Source organism: Aedes aegypti, chromosome 2, assembly GCF_002204515.2.
Source record: "Aedes aegypti strain LVP_AGWG chromosome 2, AaegL5.0 Primary Assembly, whole genome shotgun sequence".
Classification (NCBI taxonomy): Eukaryota; Metazoa; Arthropoda; class Insecta; order Diptera; family Culicidae; genus Aedes; species Aedes aegypti.
Genome location: NC_035108.1, coordinates 68,537,293 through 68,557,492, shown reverse-complemented (window position 1 = coordinate 68,557,492; position 20,200 = coordinate 68,537,293). Strand labels below are relative to the sequence as shown.

General features: G+C 39.2%; 1 protein-coding gene across 4 annotated transcripts in view; it reads right to left on the bottom strand.

The window, feature by feature from the left end:
- Positions 1-8,347: 8,347 nt before the first annotated feature.
- Positions 8,348-20,200, bottom strand: part of LOC5572351 (E3 ubiquitin-protein ligase CBL-B-B) — a 293,118-nt gene continuing 281,265 nt past the window's right edge. For 3 of the 4 annotated variants that reach the window (XM_021841121.1, XM_021841122.1, XM_021841123.1), the window contains one exon: positions 8,348-11,117. In XM_021841121.1, the coding sequence (XP_021696813.1) occupies positions 9,204-11,117 (1,914 nt within the window). In that variant the 3' untranslated portion in view covers positions 8,348-9,203. The remainder of the gene's footprint in view (positions 11,118-20,200) is intronic. The other variant, XM_021841125.1, reaches the window with a different exon arrangement.

Here is a 20,200-nt window from a genome sequence, read left to right as displayed (position 1 = left end):
CAAAAGTGCTGAAATTTCCATGATTTTTAGCAATGATTCCTTCAGAACTAATTTTAGGAGCTCCCGTTCAAATGCTTCGGATAAGACTAATACAGATCTTGTAAGCTACACAAATGTTCCAGCAATTCCTCCAAGAAAGTTTCAATCGAATCATCGAATCATTTCTCCACAGATCTGATCAGAAATTTCAGCGCTTTTTTTTTTTCAAATTCGCTCTTAAGAGTTGTAAAGATTTTTTTGAAGGTTCTTTAACAAATTTTCCAAAAATTATCACTGTATTTACGTTAGAGATGTGCAAAACGGCTCTTTTTAATGAACGGGTTCAATCCGGATTACTCACTTTAGTGAAACGGATCTTTTGAACGGTTCAGTGGCTCAGCGGCTCGTAAAGGAAGAGCGAACCGAGCGAACGGATCCGTTGGTTCATTCCGTTCTTCTGCTTCCTCATTTTTCGTACATCGAGTGGACATGAACGCCACATTGAGCTGATTTCCCATCCCCGACCCTAACGAAAGATGCAAAACTATGCGTTTCGCCGTTCAGGTGAAAATTTTCTCTCTTTATCCTTCATTTGCAAGTGGGCGGGGCAAATTTGTCTGCCTATTCTGAGAGCGCTGAGAGCACGAAGAAACAGCAAACTGCGCTGGCATGTGTGGCGTGGCGGGCAAAACAAGACACGTGTCAAGCGTTATAAAAAGCTGAAATACGAACGAAAGAGCATAGGAGAAAAGAGTCTGTTCTTTCTTTTCACGGGTCACTTTTTATCTGATCCGTTGAGAACCGACTCTCACCAAAAAAGAGCCACGGATCACTCGTTCAATTGATTGAATCGGCTCTTTTGAACGGTTCCGATTCATTTTGCCCATCTCTAATTTACGTTAAGGTTTTATTCAATAACTTTTAAAAGAATAAAATAATTTTTTGATGATTTCTTCATTTTTTTAGGAATCACCTTAACCTTCCAGTCATCGCGTGGTTGACCACCGTGAGAACCACCACGCTGCTGTTGTGAACGAAAAGCGAGGTTTTTTCATCAGTGTAGTACAAAATACAACAGCGCAACAACTGAAGTGTTAAGGTGAAGGTGAATCGAAGCCCAACCTCAAATTTTCAAGAGCACAAATCTGCTGAACCAAACATCCGTTGAGGATGAAAACTTAATCGATTGGTCACTAGCTGGTGGTACGGTTCTTCAGATTTGTGCTCTTGAAAATTTGATGTTTGGCTTCGATTCATCTTCACCTTAAAGAGCCTTACTTGTTTCTCAGAACTACATCTGCTCTAGGGAATCTCACAGGATTTTAATTAGAAATGCAGATTTTTCCAAAGATCTTCCTGATTTTTAAACAAACTTTTATTCAAAATTATTTCCAAAGATTGAAGGAGCAATTCATTGAAGATTTTCTAACGGAATTTCTCCAAAAACTCTTTTAGGTTTTCCTCTAGGAATTTTCTCAAATTTTCTCCAAGGTACCTTAATTCACGGTGTAGTTTATTATTGGAAAGAAGTTGATCATTCCCGAATTCCCATGTATAGGCCTCCAAGCGCAAAACAAAACATACTGTTAGCCAAGATGTGTTCATTGTACTCTGACAGAGTGAACCCGCCTTCGGTCTATACTTCGGTAGCGCACCTAGTGAGTAGATAATAGATTTACAGATTCATCACATGCTACTGTTTTGAAGAATATTATTATTTTCTTGGTAAAATATGGTCAACAGCGAAGTTATTATTTGGAAAAGGTAGAAATATCAATTTTTTTTGTAGGAATAGCAGTACTGCCCATAACTGCATTTTTTTTTCTTTCTTTATTAACGAGATTTTTAGCCCTGGGCTAAGTTCATCTCGGGACCAACGGCTTTACTTCCCTTCCGAAGGAAGTCGTCACTACAAATTTTTTGTCAGTGACTATCTCGGGGATGGGATTCGATCCCAGGTCCTCGGCGTGAGAGGCGTGTGTCCTAACCACTACACCAGGTCCGTCCCCAACTGCATATTTGTAACATTCGACAAAAGTAGGAATTGAGTGCATGGGATACCAAGTTTGCATTTTATTTCAGTATGGGAGGAAACTAAAATTTCAAAAAATCACTAAGAATTAAAAAGTGCTTATTTGAGGCTGTAATTTTGTTCAACGCATATTGGGTGAATAGTCAGAAACTAATTCTGATAGAAATTTCATCGCTACTGCATTATGAGGCTCAATGTGACTGTTATGCGGTTACAATCGCCAATGTGACAAAACAACTTGCAGGCAAGCATGCAAGATAAGTACTAAAAGTAGTACACTCATTGTTCCGTTTCAAAAAACTTTTGTGTGCTTCCGTCGACGTCGAGAGCAACTTGGAAAACTTTGGCAGCCTGGAGGAGATGAATAGCCAGTTTGGAGATTGAATTTGGACAGTATAGTCGTTTGGTGCTGTGGTTCTTTGGGTTCTCTTTTATGTTCGGCATGATCTTCCGAATAGTGATAGTGAAGTAATAGGGTCCTAAAGCTCTGTCTCAATTTTAGTGCCAAACGCTTAAGTTTATGCCAAAAACACATGTTTACTCAATTTTTTAATGTTTTTCATTTGTTTAAGTACAAAAAAAAAAAAAACATTTTTTTATGTTTTATAGATTTTGTCACACCCCTCGGTTTAAACTCAAAATTTGAGTGTATTTTGTTTTCCGTGTCCCTTCCGAAATGTCAGATATGAACAACCCCAGTGTCGACTAAGCGAACGTCAAACATGATCTCAAGTGTCAAGGTTCATTTATGAATCCAATTTTTAAATTTAAGTTTTAAGGTGAAACATCTCGGAATCCAAAGATGGCCGGCATAATGGCCGGCTTGTGCCCCTACTCACGTTTTTAAAGGCACTAAACTAGAGAAATAGTTGGCAAACGTTTCTGATCTTCTTATTTTAAACTTTCTGCTAGTGCACAAAGTCAAAATAAAAAGTGCACTGATGTTGGATGCTTTCTCCGTGAGATTTGTGCCTTTGAAGTTTCAGTGCAATCTTAGATTTTGATTCCAAGCTGTTTCACCTTAATATGATATATCCGTTATTTGAGCGGGAAAAATTGCTAAAGTAGTTGCAGTAACATGCTCTTTCGTGTTATCAAATGAAAACGAGATTTCATTAAACATTTTAGGACCCTATTGAGCCATATTGAAAGGTAGAGTGAAGTTCTGGAGAGATCATCTGGCAGTGAGATTGTAAAAAAATTGTGAAAGTGTAATATTTAAATTGATTTGAAAGGAGAAAGTATAGTGAGTTCCAGAGTGACCGTCCAGTGGTTCGACTAATGCCTAATGCCTAATTCGGATCGAAATGGCTGATTCCAACATCTTTGTTCTGAATTCGTTTGTTTTATATCTTATCTTTCGTTAAAATTGAGATCCGGATTGTAAAAGCACTAGTTTTAGGTTGGAAAATCAAGTTTTTGAGGTTAATTTTATTGACAATTTGGTCTGAGCAATTTTTGCGCTTAAAGGCTGTTTTGTTACTGACAAGAAAAGGAATCGCCTATTTCGTGGCTTGGAAAATTTCTTCTTAGAAATTGTCCAGAAAATTACATTTTTCAGACCTCAATACGCAGTTGAGAAGAAATGCCATTTCAAAGGGGGCTCTCTGTAGGAAATTTCTTGACCGATTCAGTCAAGGAATGTCTTTACTTTTCTTGAGCGATATAGTATACTTAGCTCAAATAAGAAAACGTATCGGAATATTTTTCGCTACTTCTAAAAATATCATCGTGTAGAGAAATGTATTATGTACCATATAGTATCATTAAATTTTAAACAATACTTCATTTAATCGGTTTATAAAATAAATCTGTGATGTAACTTCATTAGGGCCTAACTGACATAAGCGATTTCTTTTCTTCGATCCTCTCTTTGGTCAATAACTTCGCTTAATTAGATAACTCCTGTTCATATTTGAAAACAAAATTTCTGTAAATCTGCCGGTCAAGCAGTATACTGAATTCTCATACTAAAAACAATGTCTGGTCAAATTTTCAGCTAATTTGATAAAGATTTCAGTATTCTTCAAGTTAAAAATGTGTTTTAGTGCTGATTTCAAGCTTTGAAAAATCATAGCTAGCATGTGGAAAATCAAAACCATTTGCTATTATCACTATTTGATAGCTAATTCAATTCTGTTCAAGTTTGTCAAACACGCAAATAAGATTAAATTGAGTTTAAACATTGTTTGATCATGATTTGTTCTCCACAGTACCCAAAAATTACAATTTTCTGAATGTATTGGTAGAAAAACACACATTGACATTATTTTTTCAGACCCTAGTCAACAGGAATCGAACGAAATAAATCTATGAATTCATTAACCATCAACAGCTGACATGTTGCTTTAGGCAATAAATTACAAAAAATGCCCAAAGATCGAACACCGCATCGCAACCTGGTGATAGTTAATTCACGCATGAGAACACTCCCTAAAAATAGTGATTTTCAAGAACCTTGAATCACAAATCTCAACCAAACTATGTTAAAACTTACTCCAATCATAAAAATGTGTTCGATTTTCGATAATTTTTGGTGTTACGTTTGATAGTTATGAATTTTTAAAGCTTGAAATTAGCTCAGAAACACATAATTGACTTGAAGCACACCTAAATTATCTCCAAAATGACTGAAATTTTGACCAGAAGATCATTTTGATATAAAAATCAAAGTATTGGTTGACTGGGAAATTTCCAGACAAATGAATAGGTCTACTCTGCAATATTTCTTGTTAATGAAGCAAGATATAGTGATTCTTCATCCTACATCACAAAAATATGTTACAAAAAGAGAATCAGTTTCCTGCATTAACGATGAAGAAGAATCGATGAATGCAGATAAGAAGTTTTGCGAAAAAGTTACACGTCTTCGAAGAATCGAACTCACGGCTCCATGATCTCTAGTTAGGGGCGTAGGGGTAGCCACGAGAGGACACATCAATTTGTCCATTTAATGCCATTACAAAGAATATGTAATGTTTAGTTTTTCGGTACTTTTATTTGAATTTTGACAGGTTTGCACATTTTCCAGTGACAGTTGGTGACAGGTTCCATTGACTTTTGGGAGCTCGCAATCTAAGCTAGCTGCCTCCTCTCTCTCAGCTCTCGACCTAATATTTTTCGATATCGATAAGTACTACAGTACTAATTTCGGAGATCTACAAGCGTTTTCGAGTTTTTCAAGAGCTTGGTGCAAGACTTTGTTGCGTAACATGCAAAGTAGAGGTTTATACATGATATGGAAGATCAGTTCTTGTTATCTGTGCTTTTACTTACAATTGTTTGGCAAATTTCAATTTACTTGGGCATTTTATGACTATTTTCTAATTGAAAAACTGCCAGGCGAGAGTTCTTTTTTTTGTTAGTTTCAATGTCCTGTGTTTAATTAAGATTGAAACCGCTGGTCAGTGAATACCAAATAGATTTTTGAAACAAAAAAGTCAAAAGATGATAAAAAGATGATAAAATATTTACTATGAGAATGATCTTACATCTTGTATAAGAGAAATTCCGAGTGTATAACTTGCTGAATACCCATCTGTTTATTGATATCAATGCAAAGCTGCAATGGTCCAGTGAAGAGAAATCAACTGTGGCAGATAATGTCTGAACATGGTTTTCTGGCGGAACTATTTAAACTTGTACGTGCAACTTTAGATGAACATGTTTCTTAGCATTGCGGACGATATCAACCTCACTGGAGTCGATTGTAGGCCTTCGTACTTCTGAACAGAGTGAAAACGACGAAAGGTTTGACCATCAATCTACCTAAACTAAGTTCATGGTTGCAGATAGAAATGGAGCAAGACCTAGTTGTGTTGTGCTGAGATAGAAAAAAAATCGAAAATAATACTTAGCAAGCAATTGTTGATAAGTTTGTGGAAGACAATGAATACGAAGGTTGCACACAGTGATAAAAGTCCTGGGAACCCGAGATTTTCTGGGCAACAGGAGAAATATCGTCTAAAATCGATGACGTAGTATATCACCTACGCAAGATGCTTTCCTAGGGAACGTTATTTATTCTTGGCACTTTTGAATATCTTCACCAGAGGTTTTCCGACAGCTAGGGTAACCAATATAATTTGGACCCCCTTGGCCATTTTCCTGCAAATTTCCCAGTTTAAATCGAAAGACCAGGTCAATTTGCATGCTATTTAGGAAGATAGGACTATTCCGCACTTGCATCAACCGTTTGTACAAAGAAAATGTGTTTATTTTATCTGAAATTAATTTAATTTAATCGGTGCATCCATGCAACCGTTACACCACGTTACACACAGAAATTGAAGCCGTCAGAAATTTTTCAAGTAGGGTGCCGGTACCAATGGTTGTAATGTACCAGTAGATTGGACTATGGAATAAAAACCACATTTTTCGATAAAAACGACATGTGTTATTTTTGGTGGATAGATCGCCTCTAGTTTAGCCGATTTGCCAAATTTCAGCTTTTTATTCTATCAAAAAGTCATATAAATAATTAAGTTAACGCAAAAAATTTGCTCCCTTGCACCAATAGTGGCCGTCGTGTTCCAGTAGTGGATCAACGGATGGAAGCAGTTTTTAAAATGGATGTATAAAAATGAAGAAAAGTCCCAGAGGTGATCTTTATTCTTCATTCGAAAGATATTAATTGCTGTTTCGAGGGAAAAATGTAAAACCCATGTAAAATGTTACCATTTTGTTCAAAATTCCTTGTATCATTCCCGAACGTCTACTACTGGAGCACTAGCGCAACTACTGGAACACGTGTACCAATAGTGACTCAAGCGATTTTATGTTAAAAAATTAGTTTTATCACTATTTTTATATTTTTCCCATATAGTAGAGGTTGAAATCTTTCTGTTGACGCCAAAAGATCTCTGTTAAGGCTTTTCGTTATTTTGTTATGATTTTTTAAAGCTTAGGTAGTCCACCAATGGCACCGGCACCCTATAAACAAAAACTTTTTTCAAATTTCTGGACAAACAGCGTAGAATTTCTTCGGTTTTCCATTGTCGATCGATTGATTAGACTATGGGCAAGCATATTATACAACCAGTGTCATGGACTTAGTTGCCAAAAGATAAATAATGCCGGGGGTCCAAAATATATACTTTGAGGGTCCAAAATGTATTGGTGTGTCCAAAATAATGAAAAACAGTGCTTCACAATTCAATTATTTTCGAGGTTTTTTTTCATCCTACATGACCTTTTGGGCATTTTTATCTCGTAGAGGAAGTTTTTCTCTACATTTTGACTTATTCTTTGACTTTGTTACGCTGTGCAATTAATAAATTGGGACACAAAACTAAAATCACTTTCTTAGGGGGTCCAAAATACGACCGTTACCCTATTACCTACCAAATTTCATCGGAATCTATAAGACAGTAGCTGAGAAACTGCGGTGGGCGTGAAGTGGGTGATAGGATCTAATAGGAGACCTGATTGTACAAAAAAATTAACCCCAAAGTGAGTATTGGAGAAGCCAAGTTGTTCGTTACTGACCACGTCCTTGCAAGAATCAATCTTGGATGACAACATTCAGAGTTCTATCTACCCCGCGTAGCCTAGTGATAAAGTCCGTGTCTGGTTTGGTTCCCATTCGGTACAGTATCTTTTATTGATGAAAATTTCCTTAACTGCGCTGAACATATAGTATCATCGTGCCTGCCACACGATATACGGATGCAAAAATGGCAAAGAAATCCCTTAGTTAAGAACTATGAAAGTGCTCATAAGCACATAAAACTGCGAAGTAGGCTCTGTCCCAGCTGGTACCTAATGTCAAGAAGAAGAAGAAAGCCTCTTAGCCTTAAGGCGACACGGGAGACCGTGTTATTTTCCCTATCTTTCGTCTCACTCTAAAAATTATCATCAAAACTTTGTGGAAGCAAATCTCGAGTTTTAGTGAACCGATGAAGCTGAACATGTATTGGGTTGTGCACTACATATATAGAATCATAGTGATTCATTTTCGCATCGATATATGGAGTGGTTCTTGGGATTTGCTTCTTGAAATGGATAGGATGATTATGATGACGTCCCGTGCGGCCTTAAGAGTAGCCCGTCAATCGTTTTGACAACAATGATGATTTTTCAGCTTGCATTTCAAAGTGATAAAACTCAGTCTTGATAGTTTATATCGTTTATATTGACTTGAAAAAGTAACACTGCACGCGTTAACATGCATAAAGCATGCTGATACTTTTTCAGCTGTGTCAGTGCAAAACCAACTGATTTTTTGATTCAAAATCGCGAGATGAATTAGCAACAATCATCAACGACGCGTACAAATTTCAATGACGGACTACTTCGCCTTAAGTGTCATAGATCTCTTCGATTATTTAGTATTACAAGCATTTTCTTTGTAACAACAATCGTCACTCATACATGGGTCGTTGCTTTATTTTTCTTGGCATTACGATAATTGTCCTATACAGTCTCACTGCGTGGAATATGAAGAAAAGCATAATATATCGAGGGTAATTTGGTTCATTTTCATTTTATTCGGTGAAATTTCAAAATCGTAGTCAGTAGCATATGACAAAACTAAACTAATTAAACAGAAAATAAGGAAAACCCGTGCTTGAATTCTGTTTTGCTCTGTTCGACATTTCGTTTTTTTTTGCTGTGATTTGTTTGAGTATAATTCTTTCTCCTAATAATTAGTTTCTACAGAACAGAGTCATTTCTTTATATTAAATTCAATTAGCTGCTAGTAAGGAACTAAAACAAAGCTTCACTTTTCACAAGATGCTTATATAGTTGCGCAGTATGTGTATGTATGTAATATACGCGTGTGTGTGTTTGTGTTTATTCTTATATCTAGTCATGATCACACACACTAACTATTTACACTGTCAACTTTGAGAGATGCCACAGAAACTATTTCTGGTCACTTCCCTTCGCCCTTTGTGAACTGCAATTTATTGCTATAGATGATTGTTTTCAACTACTACTTCTTAGTGTACTAAGAACTACGAGCACTCTCGCTTTCACTTATTCGCTTTCTCGTCAACCCTCACACTGCTACTTCTACCTACATAGAAAATAAATTAGAATCCAAAGAGTCACGCTGCTCTCTCATCATCTCATCGTCCTAGCAGTCTATGTCGTTTCTGTTGGTCGCTACGCGACAGCTTACTACAGTTTCTATACACGTGTAATTTATGTAATGTATTGCATGATGATCAAAAGGGTAGCCAAGACTCTAACCCCCGCCTCCGCTTTTGCTGACAAACTCGTGCAGGATGTCGCACGCCATCTCGATGTTGTTGCGGGAAATACCGAGCGCCGTGATGACGTTCTCCTTGGAGTAGCCTTCCTGCATCAACCGGGCGATATACTCCAGGTTGATGTTCTCGTAGGGCACGTTCGTATTGTTGTTGTTGGCTGCGGCAGAACCGTGCGCACTGCCGGACGCAGCCATTGCCGCAGCCACAGCGCTGCTGCTCAGGTGGTTATTGTTGCTCGTTGTGCTCGACCCGTTGCAATCCGTCGTGGAGGTCGCAGTCGACGAGAGGTGCACGTTCTCGTAGAGGAGTGGGTTGGTGCTGTCGGATTTGGTGGCGGCTGCGGCCAGAGCCGCCGACAGCTGGGAAGTGGTGATTGACTTGGAAGGCGGTTGAGGAGTAACCTTAGCGTTGATGGTGGCGTTGTTTGCTGGGAGCGACTGGTGTCGCTGGTGTTGCGGGTTGGTGCCTTGGATAGTTGCGCAGGATTGTGGCTGTTGATGTTGTTGCTGCTGGTGTCTTGGCTGAGGTTGCGGTTGCTTTGGAGTATGATGAGGTTGCGGAAGGATGGGCTGTGCTGGTTGATAGATGGTTACCTCATTGGACAGGATTCCATTGATGTTGGTGCTGATAGAGGTTGGTTTGAACTGGTAAACGTTGCTTGTACTGGTGAGGACTAGATTGTGATCATTTTTGTCATCTACTTTGAGGATGATGGGTTGACGAGCTTCCAGTGGCCGGGTGTCGATGATCCCGACGATGGTTTCAGCGGGTCCGACGATTACTTTGTCTAGATCCTCTTGGTTGAAGGGATCTGGTTCGGGGGGTTTTGGAGGAGCAGTAGTGTTATTACAAGGACAAGGTTCGATGGGAGTCTGGTGCTTTGGGACTGGAGGGGGATTGGTTTTAGGGACATGGTTGTCGATGCGGATAGCACTTGAGAGATTCTCTGAACTGCGACTGAGATTAAGGCTGGTTGCAACCTGATTAGAGAGGTTGCAAAGACTAGATGCTGAATTGATTTGGTTCTGGGTATTGCGTGCTGCCAGCAATTGTGACGGACAACGAGGATTGGTAGATTTTGATCTGGAAGAGTCGGAGGAAGGAGTGGATGTTAGAATTCCGGGAGAGGATTTTCTGGGGGGTAGTGGAGGAGGTAAAGGTTGGTATATTGACTCCATCGAACTAGATGACTGACTCTCGGAGGATAGAGCTTTGCTGAGTGCCCGGTACATTAGATAACTGCTGGGATTGCTTCCGCTAGGAGTAGCTACAGATGAGCTTGCCGGTGCGCTTAGTCGATTTTGTTGCACTTGTTGTGAGTGTGTGCTGGCCGACGGAGCGACGTTGGTTTGTGTCTGTGGTAGGAGAGACGAAGATGAGGACTTGTTACATTTGACAAGATTATGGCTTGGTGTCCCGCTAGATCCACTGCTACCACCACCACCAGTTGTGCACATATTACTACAGTGACTGTTATTGTTCAATGAGATGTTGGTGTGCGTGACGAGATTTCCATTGACTGTATGGGTGGCAGTGGCGGCCATTGGTGGTGCTGAGGCAGCTGCGGCTGCTGCTACTGCTGCAGGCGTCGTCACTAAGGCTGCCATCTGTTGTCCACTGTTGGAACTTCCGCTGCTGCAACCACTACTACCACCACTACCACTGGCAGATGAACTGGATGAGGATGACGCATAGCTGCAACTGCTCGACTGGGACTGGAGGGAGGGACCGCCTGCATAAATATCGTTACTAGTTAGCACTGGTGCGGTGGGATTTGGTTGGCGCCGAGGCAGCCGCGGTGAAGAGTGCGGGCTTTGCTTTTCATTGCGTGCCAGTGTCATACTATTGCTCAGCGCGTGGAGTGACGAGGTTGCAATATTGAAATCGTCCTACGATGGGTGCAGTTGTTTTTTTTGCAGATGGAAAGAGAAAACAGAATAATACGTTTTTACAATGGTTTTACTGATGTATGACCTGAGAGTATGAATTTTAAGTTTGTCTACCTTCGGACGCACAGGGACAGGCATGCCAACACAAAACAGCACAAACAGAACACATAAATATAAACACGCTCAAACACAAGCAGAATATCAATTAGGCATACAACAAAAATATATCATAAACTCAGTTTGTCCTGGTGAAAGAATAACCTGGAATACGCATCTTTGCTTTTTTTTCCTCAATATGAAGTTAAATAAAGTATTTTCAATAATTCTTAGACATAGTCGTCTATTTCGCTTCAATTTATGCTAAACATGTTGTTATACTGTCTTGAATTCGAACACTCCTAGATTTTATAATATGTACCAGCCCTATTGATAAAATAGCTCCCATACCTATTACACGTACAACAACATAAACGGAAATAAAGCAATCATTGTTCAACCACGAACCCACTCATGTCGTTTTGTTAACATGGTGTCAGTACGGGTGATTTTTACTTCAAAAGAAATGTTTGCTCTTGCGAATCTTGAGTAACAAGCTCTAGTAAGCAAACCGCGAGAACCGAACTAATAAACAGTTATTGTGAACAGCTCAGCAACGAATAGTAATGGCTCAAAACGTCCAAGGTCAGCAACAACCACTGCCCGAAGCCCTAGCAGGGGCACAAGCAGGACCAGCAATGGCGGCAGCTCCCGTCATCAACAGCGGCATCCCATTCCCAACGCCACTGGAGCTAAGTGGCAATCTGAGAGAGAACATCGTCAATTGGAAGGACACGTTTGAGAACTATCTCATTGCTTCCGGCGTGGAATTTTTGGAGGAACGTGTCAAAGTGGCGACTTTCAAGTCGGCTTTAGGAGCAGAAGCGAGAAAGATTTTCAACTTGTGGCCTCTCCAGGAACATGAGAGAAATACGGTAGCAGCGTGTATGGAATCTCTCTCTCGAAATATGATTCCGCAGCGTAACGTGAAGCTTGCTCGTTATGAATTTTATCAGTGTCATCAGGAAGCTGGCGATGATTCCAAACCACCCGAATCGATGACGCAGTTCATCAACCGTGCACGAGAACTCATTAAGGACTGCAACTTTGGTGCCATGGAGGACGAGATGCTCCGGGACAAGATAATTACCGGTATCAGCGACGTTCCTCTGAAAAAAACGCTTCATCGAACAAGCGGATCTTACAGCAACACGAGTGATCCAGCAATGCCAAACAGAAGAAGTAACACGCGAAGAAATGATGCGGAACCAGTGGCTCGATACACAGGTACACTCGATACCCAAATTAAATGCGCGAGCAACTGCGCGAGCAAGTCGTGCCGCTTATTGGTATCTGAATGGAATCGAATGTGCCGCTGAATTGCGCGAGCAAAAAAAAACAATACTAGCGGCACAAGTTACCAATCAAGCGAAAAGCAGATATAACTCGTGAGTGCCGTGAGCGATCTGCGCGAGCAAAAGCATTGGGCGATGCATTTTCTTTACTCGACAATAAAGATTTTTCATAAACTGTTTTATGCTTTGTAAATTCTTGAACAATTCGATTAATTTGAGTTCTCAAATAAAACGCTTAACACAAAAGCGACTTGGTTTGGCCCCCTAGGCCGGCAGATTTGACTAATTGGTGGTTATCGGCATATATGGGAATTTTCGAGAATTTTCACTTATATTGCTATTTCGAAAAAAAATGTTCGGCGAGTGAAAAACTACTATCACCAAATTTTCCTGAATGCTTCATAAGACCTATAGGAAGCTTCCGGCGTACTTGGTTTTGCCCCCTAGGCCGGCAGATTTGACTAATTGGTGGTTATCGGCATATATGGGATTTTTCGAGAATTTTCACTTATATTGCTATTTCGAAAAAAAATGTTCGGCGAGTGAAAAACTACTATCACCAAATTTTTCTGAATGCTTCATTAGACCTATAGGAAGCTTCCGGCGTACTTGGTTTTGCCCCCTAGGCCGGCAGATTTGACAAATTGGTGGTTATCGGCATATATGGGAATTTTCGAGAATTTTCACTTATATTGCTATTTCGAAAAAAAATGTTCGGCGAGTGAAAAACTACTATCACCAAATTTTCCTGAATGCTTCATTAGACCTATAGGAAGCTTCCGGCGTACTTGGTTTTGCCCCCTAGGCCGGCAGATTTGACTAATTGGTGGATTTTTTCGAGAATTTTCACTTATATTGCTATTTCGAAAAAACATGTTCGGCGAGTGAAAAACTACTATCACCAAATTTTCCTGAATGCTTTATAAGACCTATAGGAAGCTTCCGGCGTACTTGGTTTTGCCCCCTAGGCCGGCAGATTTGACTAATTGGTGGTTATCGGCATATATGGGAATTTTCGAGAATTTTCACTTATATTGCTATTTCGAGAAAAAATGTTCGGCGAGTGAAAAACTACTATCACCAAATTTTCCTGAATGCTTCATTAGACCTATAGGAAGCTTCCGGCGTACTTGGTTTTGCCCCCTAGGCCGGCAGATTTGACAAATTGGTGGTTATCGGCATATATGGGATTTTTCGAGAATTTTCACTTATATTGCTATTTCGAAAAAAACATGTTCGGCGAGTGAAAAACTACTATCACCAAATTTTCCTGAATGCTTCATAAGACCTATAGGAAGCTTCCGGCGTACTTGGTTTTGCCCCCTAGGCCGGCAGATTTGACAAATTGGTGGTTATCGGCATATATGAGAATTTTCGAGAATTTTCACTTATATTGCTATTTCGAAAAAAAAATGTTCGGCGAGTGAAAAACTACTATCACCAAATTTTCCTGAATGCTTCATTAGACCTATAGGAAGCTTCCGGCGTACTTGGTTTTGCCCCCTAGGCCGGCAGATTTGACTAATTGGTGGTTATCGGCATATATGGGAATTTTCGAGAATTTTCACTTATATTGCTATTTCGAAAAAAAATGTTCGGCGAGTGAAAAACTACTATCACCAAATTTTCCTGAATGCTTCATAAGACCTATAGGAAGCTTCCGGCGTACTTGGTTTTGCCCCCTAGGCCGGCAGATTTGACAAATTGGTGGTTATCGGCATATATGGGAATTTTCGAGAATTTTCACTTATATTGCTATTTCGAAAAAAAAAATGTTCGGCGAGTGAAAAACTACTATCACCAAATTTTCCTGAATGCTTCATAAGACCTATAGGAAGCTTCCGGCGTACTTGGTTTTGCCCCCTAGGCCGGCAGATTTGACTAATTGGTGGTTATCGGCATATATGGGAATTTTCGAGAATTTTCACTTATATTGCTATTTCGAAAAAAAATGTTCGGCGAGTGAAAAACTACTATCACCAAATTTTCCTGAATGCTTCATTAGACCTATAGGAAGCTTCCGGCGTACTTGGTTTTGCCCCCTAGGCCGGCAGATTTGACTAATTGGTGGTTATCGGCATATATGGGAATTTTCGAGAATTTTCACTTATATTGCTATTTCGAAAAAAAATGTTCGGCGAGTGAAAAACTACTATCACCAAATTTTCCTGAATGCTTCATTAGACCTATAGGAAGCTTCCGGCGTACTTGGTTTTGCCCCCTAGGCCGGCAGATTTGACAAATTGGTGGTTATCGGCATATATGGGAATTTTCGAGAATTTTCACTTATATTGCTATTTCGAAAAAAAATGTTCGGCGAGTGAAAAACTACTATCACCAAATTTTCCTGAATGCTTCATTAGACCTATAGGAAGCTTCCGGCGTACTTGGTTTTGCCCCCTAGGCCGGCAGATTTGACTAATTGGTGGTTATCGGCATATATGGGAATTTTCGAGAATTTTCACTTATATTGCTATTTCGAAAAAAAATGTTCGGCGAGTGAAAAACTACTATCACCAAATTTTCCTGAATGCTTCATAAGACCTATAGGAAGCTTCCGGCGTACTTGGTTTTGCCCCCTAGGCCGGCAGATTTGACTAATTGGTGGTTATCGGCATATATGGGAATTTTCGAGAATTTTCACTTATATTGCTATTTCGAAAAAAAATGTTCGGCGAGTGAAAAACTACTATCACCAAATTTTCCTGAATGCTTCATTAGACCTATAGGAAGCTTCCGGCGTACTTGGTTTTGCCCCCTAGGCCGGCAGATTTGACTAATTGGTGGTTATCGGCATATATGGGAATTTTCGAGAATTTTCACTTATATTGCTATTTCGAAAAAAAATGTTCGGCGAGTGAAAAACTACTATCACCAAATTTTCCTGAATGCTTCATTAGACCTATAGGAAGCTTCCGGCGTACTTGGTTTTGCCCCCTAGGCCGGCAGATTTGACTAATTGGTGGTTATCGGCATATATGGGATTTTCGAGAATTTTCACTTATATTGCTATTTCGAAAAAAAATGTTCGGCGAGTGAAAAACTACTATCACCAAATTTTCCTGAATGCTTCATAAGACCTATAGGAAGCTTCCGGCGTACTTGGTTTTGCCCCCTAGGCCGGCAGATTTGACTAATTGGTGGTTATCGGCATATATGGGAATTTTCGAGAATTTTCACTTATATTGCTATTTCGAAAAAAAATGTTCGGCGAGTGAAAAACTACTATCACCAAATTTTCCTGAATGCTTCATTAGACCTATAGGAAGCTTCCGGCGTACTTGGTTTTGCCCCCTAGGCCGGCAGATTTGACAAATTGGTGGTTATCGGCATATATGGGAATTTTCGAGAATTTTCACTTATATTGCTATTTCGAAAAAAAATGTTCGGCGAGTGAAAAACTACTATCACCAAATTTTCCTGAATGCTTCATAAGACCTATAGGAAGCTTCCGGCGTACTTGGTTTTGCCCCCTAGGCCGGCAGATTTGACAAATTGGTGGTTATCGGCATATATGGGAATTTTCGAGAATTTTCACTTATATTGCTATTTCGAAAAAAAAATGTTCGGCGAGTGAAAAACTACTATCACCAAATTTTCCTGAATGCTTCATTAGACCTATAGGAAGCTTCCGGCGTACTTGGTTTTGCCCCCTAGGCCGGCAGATTTGACTAATTGGTGGTTATCGGCATATATGGGAATTTTCGAGAATTTTCACTTATATTGCTATTTCGAAAAAAAAATGTTCGGCGAGTGAAAAACTACTATCACCAAATTTTCCTGAATGCTTCATAAGACCTATAGGAAGCTTCCGGCGTACTTGGTTTTGCCCCCTAGGCCGGCAGATTTGACTAATTGGTGGTTATCGCATATATGGGAATTTTCGAGAATTTTCACTTATATTGCTATTTCGAAAAAAAATGTTCGGCGAGTGAAAAACTACTATCACCAAATTTTCCTGAATGCTTCATAAGACCTATAGGAAGCTTCCGGCGTACTTGGTTTTGCCCCCTAGGCCGGCAGATTTGACTAATTGGTGGTTATCGGCATATATGGGAATTTTCGAGAATTTTCACTTATATTGCTATTTCGAAAAAAAAATGTTCGGCGAGTGAAAAACTACTATCACCAAATTTTCCTGAATGCTTCATAGACCTATAGGAAGCTTCCGGCGTACTTGGTTTTGCCCCCTAGGCCGGCAGATTTGACAAATTGGCGGTTATCGGCATATATGGGAATTTTCGAGAATTTTCACTTATATTGCTATTTCGAAAAAAAATGTTCGGCGAGTGAAAAACTACTATCACCAAATTTTCCTGAATGCTTCATTAGACCTATAGGAAGCTTCCGGCGTACTTGGTTTTGCCCCCTAGGCCGGCAGATTTGACAAATTGGTGGTTATCGGCATATATGGGAATTTTCGAGAATTTTCACTTATATTGCTATTTCGAAAAAAAATGTTCGGCGAGTGAAAAACTACTATCACCAAATTTTCCTGAATGCTTCATTAGACCTATAGGAAGCTTCCGGCGTACTTGGTTTTGCCCCCTAGGCCGGCAGATTTGACTAATTGGTGGTTATCGGCATATATGGGAATTTTCGAGAATTTTCACTTATATTGCTATTTCGAAAAAAAAATGTTCGGCGAGTGAAAAACTACTATCACCAAATTTTCCTGAATGCTTCATAAGACCTATAGGAAGCTTCCGGCGTACTTGGTTTTGCCCCCTAGGCCGGCAGATTTGACTAATTGGTGGTTATCGGCATATATGGGAATTTTCGAGAATTTTCACTTATATTGCTATTTCGAAAAAAAAATGTTCGGCGAGTGAAAAACTACTATCACCAAATTTTCCTGAATGCTTCATAAGACCTATAGGAAGCTTCCGGCGTACTTGGTTTTGCCCCCTAGGCCGGCAGATTTGACTAATTGGTGGTTATCGGCATATATGGGAATTTTCGAGAATTTTCACTTATATTGCTATTTCGAAAAAAAAATGTTCGGCGAGTGAAAAACTACTATCACCAAATTTTCCTGAATGCTTCATTAGACCTATAGGAAGCTTCCGGCGTACTTGGTTTTGCCCCCTAGGCCGGCAGATTTGACTAATTGGTGGTTATCGGCATATATGGGAATTTTCGAGAATTTTCACTTATATTGCTATTTCGAAAAAAAAATGTTCGGCGAGTGAAAAACTACTATCACCAAATTTTCCTGAATGCTTCATTAGACCTATAGGAAGCTTCCGGCGTACTTGGTTTTGCCCCCTAGGCCGGCAGATTTGACTAATTGGTGGTTATCGGCATATATGGGAATTTTCGAGAATTTTCACTTATATTGCTATTTCGAAAAAAAATGTTCGGCGACTGAAAAACTATTATCACCAAATTTTCCTGAATGCTTCATAAGACCTATAGGAAGCTTCCGGCGTACTTGGTTTTGCCCCCTAGGCCGGCAGATTTGACTAATTGGTGGTTATCGGCATATATGGGATTTTTCGAGAATTTTCACTTATATTGCTATTTCGAAAAAAAAAATGTTCGGCGAGTGAAAAACTACTATCACCAAATTTTCCTGAATGCTTCATAAGACCTATAGGAAGCTTCCGGCGTACTTGGTTTTGCCCCCTAGGCCGGCAGATTTGACTAATTGGTGGTTATCGGCATATGTGGGATTTTTCGAGAATTTTCACTTATATTGCTATTTCGAAAAAAAATGTTCGGCGAGTGAAAAACTACTATCACCAAATTTTCCTGAATGCTTCATTAGACCTATAGGAAGCTTCCGGCGTACTTGGTTTTGCCCCCTAGGCCGGCAGATTTGACAAATTAGCGGTTATCGGCATATATGGGAATTTTCGAGAATTTTTCTTTTATATTGCTATTTTAAATTGCTCTTATATTGTGGGGGTGTGTGTTTGTCTTGAGTATGTTACGGCTCGTACGAAATTTGGAAAATAATCATACAAAATGCGTAACGAGGGGTGGGTGTGTGTTCAAAATGGCCATTAATGGCGTTATGAAGTTTTTGAATAATCGCTATCGTAAAACTTTCCATAACGCTTAATAGGATAAGTACCCTGCGCACATGGTTTTTCCCACTAGGCTGGCAATGTTACGGATATCGGCACATATGGCAATAGATATATGAATTTTCATATATAATTTGTTTAATATTACCAGTTGGTGCGTGAAATTTTGTTACCGTGTCTCGAGAAGCACTCACTCAATAAGTGTGCCGCTGCAAAATGATGTCGTGATAGCAAAACTATAGCATACTTTCCGGCGTTTCCGTGGTTCCACCTGAACACTACACTGTAAGACTAAAGTACCCTTTAAAGGGTAAAAAAGTACCCTCTTTGAGAGAAACTAGTTTAACTCATAAAAAGAGTAGAGGGCCTGTACCCATTAAAGAGTAACGGCTTGTACGTCAATCTAACGAGTAAATTTTACCCACTATTGAATTCAGTCAGGAAAGAGAGTAAATTTTACTCTGTTTGTAGTTTTACGACTTATAATAACAATTTGAAATTATTATTTTTAATTTCTTTATTAGTATCATTCCAAATATTACATTCATTTCTTATATCTAGGTGTTCTGTGTTATTAGACAACACTATCATCCTTATTTGGTAAAACAAATTTAAGATTTTACTAACATTTTGTTAACAAGATATTACATTTCATTTGCCGTTGCAGTTCAGATTTTTTACAGATGAGTTGATTTCACCTGCTTATAAGAGAAAAAAAAAACGCTTTGAATATATACTTAACCTAACTTAACCTAAACATATAACGCATTAATCGTGGCAATAGAAGATTGTAACGATTTTTGCCTGAAATTATTTATTATTTTATTTGACATTTGTTCCAATGTTTCGGCATTGGATATTCTATGTAACTCATTGGTACTATACCAGCTAGTCCATATTGGTACAGCATACAACATGGCTGGCCTGAAAATTTGTTTGAATATCAAAAGCTTGTTCTTAAGACAAAGTTTTTATTTTCTATTAATAAGGGGATAGAGACATTTTACATATTTATTACATTTGGCTTGAATGCCCTCAATGTGATTTTTGAAAGTTAAATTCTTATCTAGCATGAGCCCTAGATACTTAACTTCATCTGACCAATTTATTGGAACCCCTCTCATCGTGACAACATGTCTACTTGAAGGTTTCAAATAAAGAGCATTTGGTTTATGTGGGAATATTATTAGTTGAGTTTTGGAAGCATTAGGAGAAATCTTCCATTTTTGCAAGTATGAAGAAAAAATATCCAAACTTTTTTGCAATCGACTACAGATGACACGCAGGCTTCGTCCTTTGGCGGAGAGGCCTGTGTCATCCGCAAACAAGGATTTTTGACATCCCTGAGGTAACTCAGGTAAGTCAGATGTGAAAATATTGTATAATATTGGTCCCAAAATGCTGCCTTGGGGAACACCAGCTCTTACAGGAAGTCTTTCAGACATGGAGTTCTGATAACTTACCTGAAGTGTACGATTTGACAGATAACTTTGAATTATTCTAACAATGTATTGATGTTTGCGTTTGACGTGCAAATCCAAGCTAACTGAGCTTCAAATGTGGTAACACTAAGTAACCAAAGGATATTTAGCAACCATGATGCATATTACCGCCAACCTAGCAAAGGAAATCAAATTTTGACTTCGCCTTCCTTGTTGAG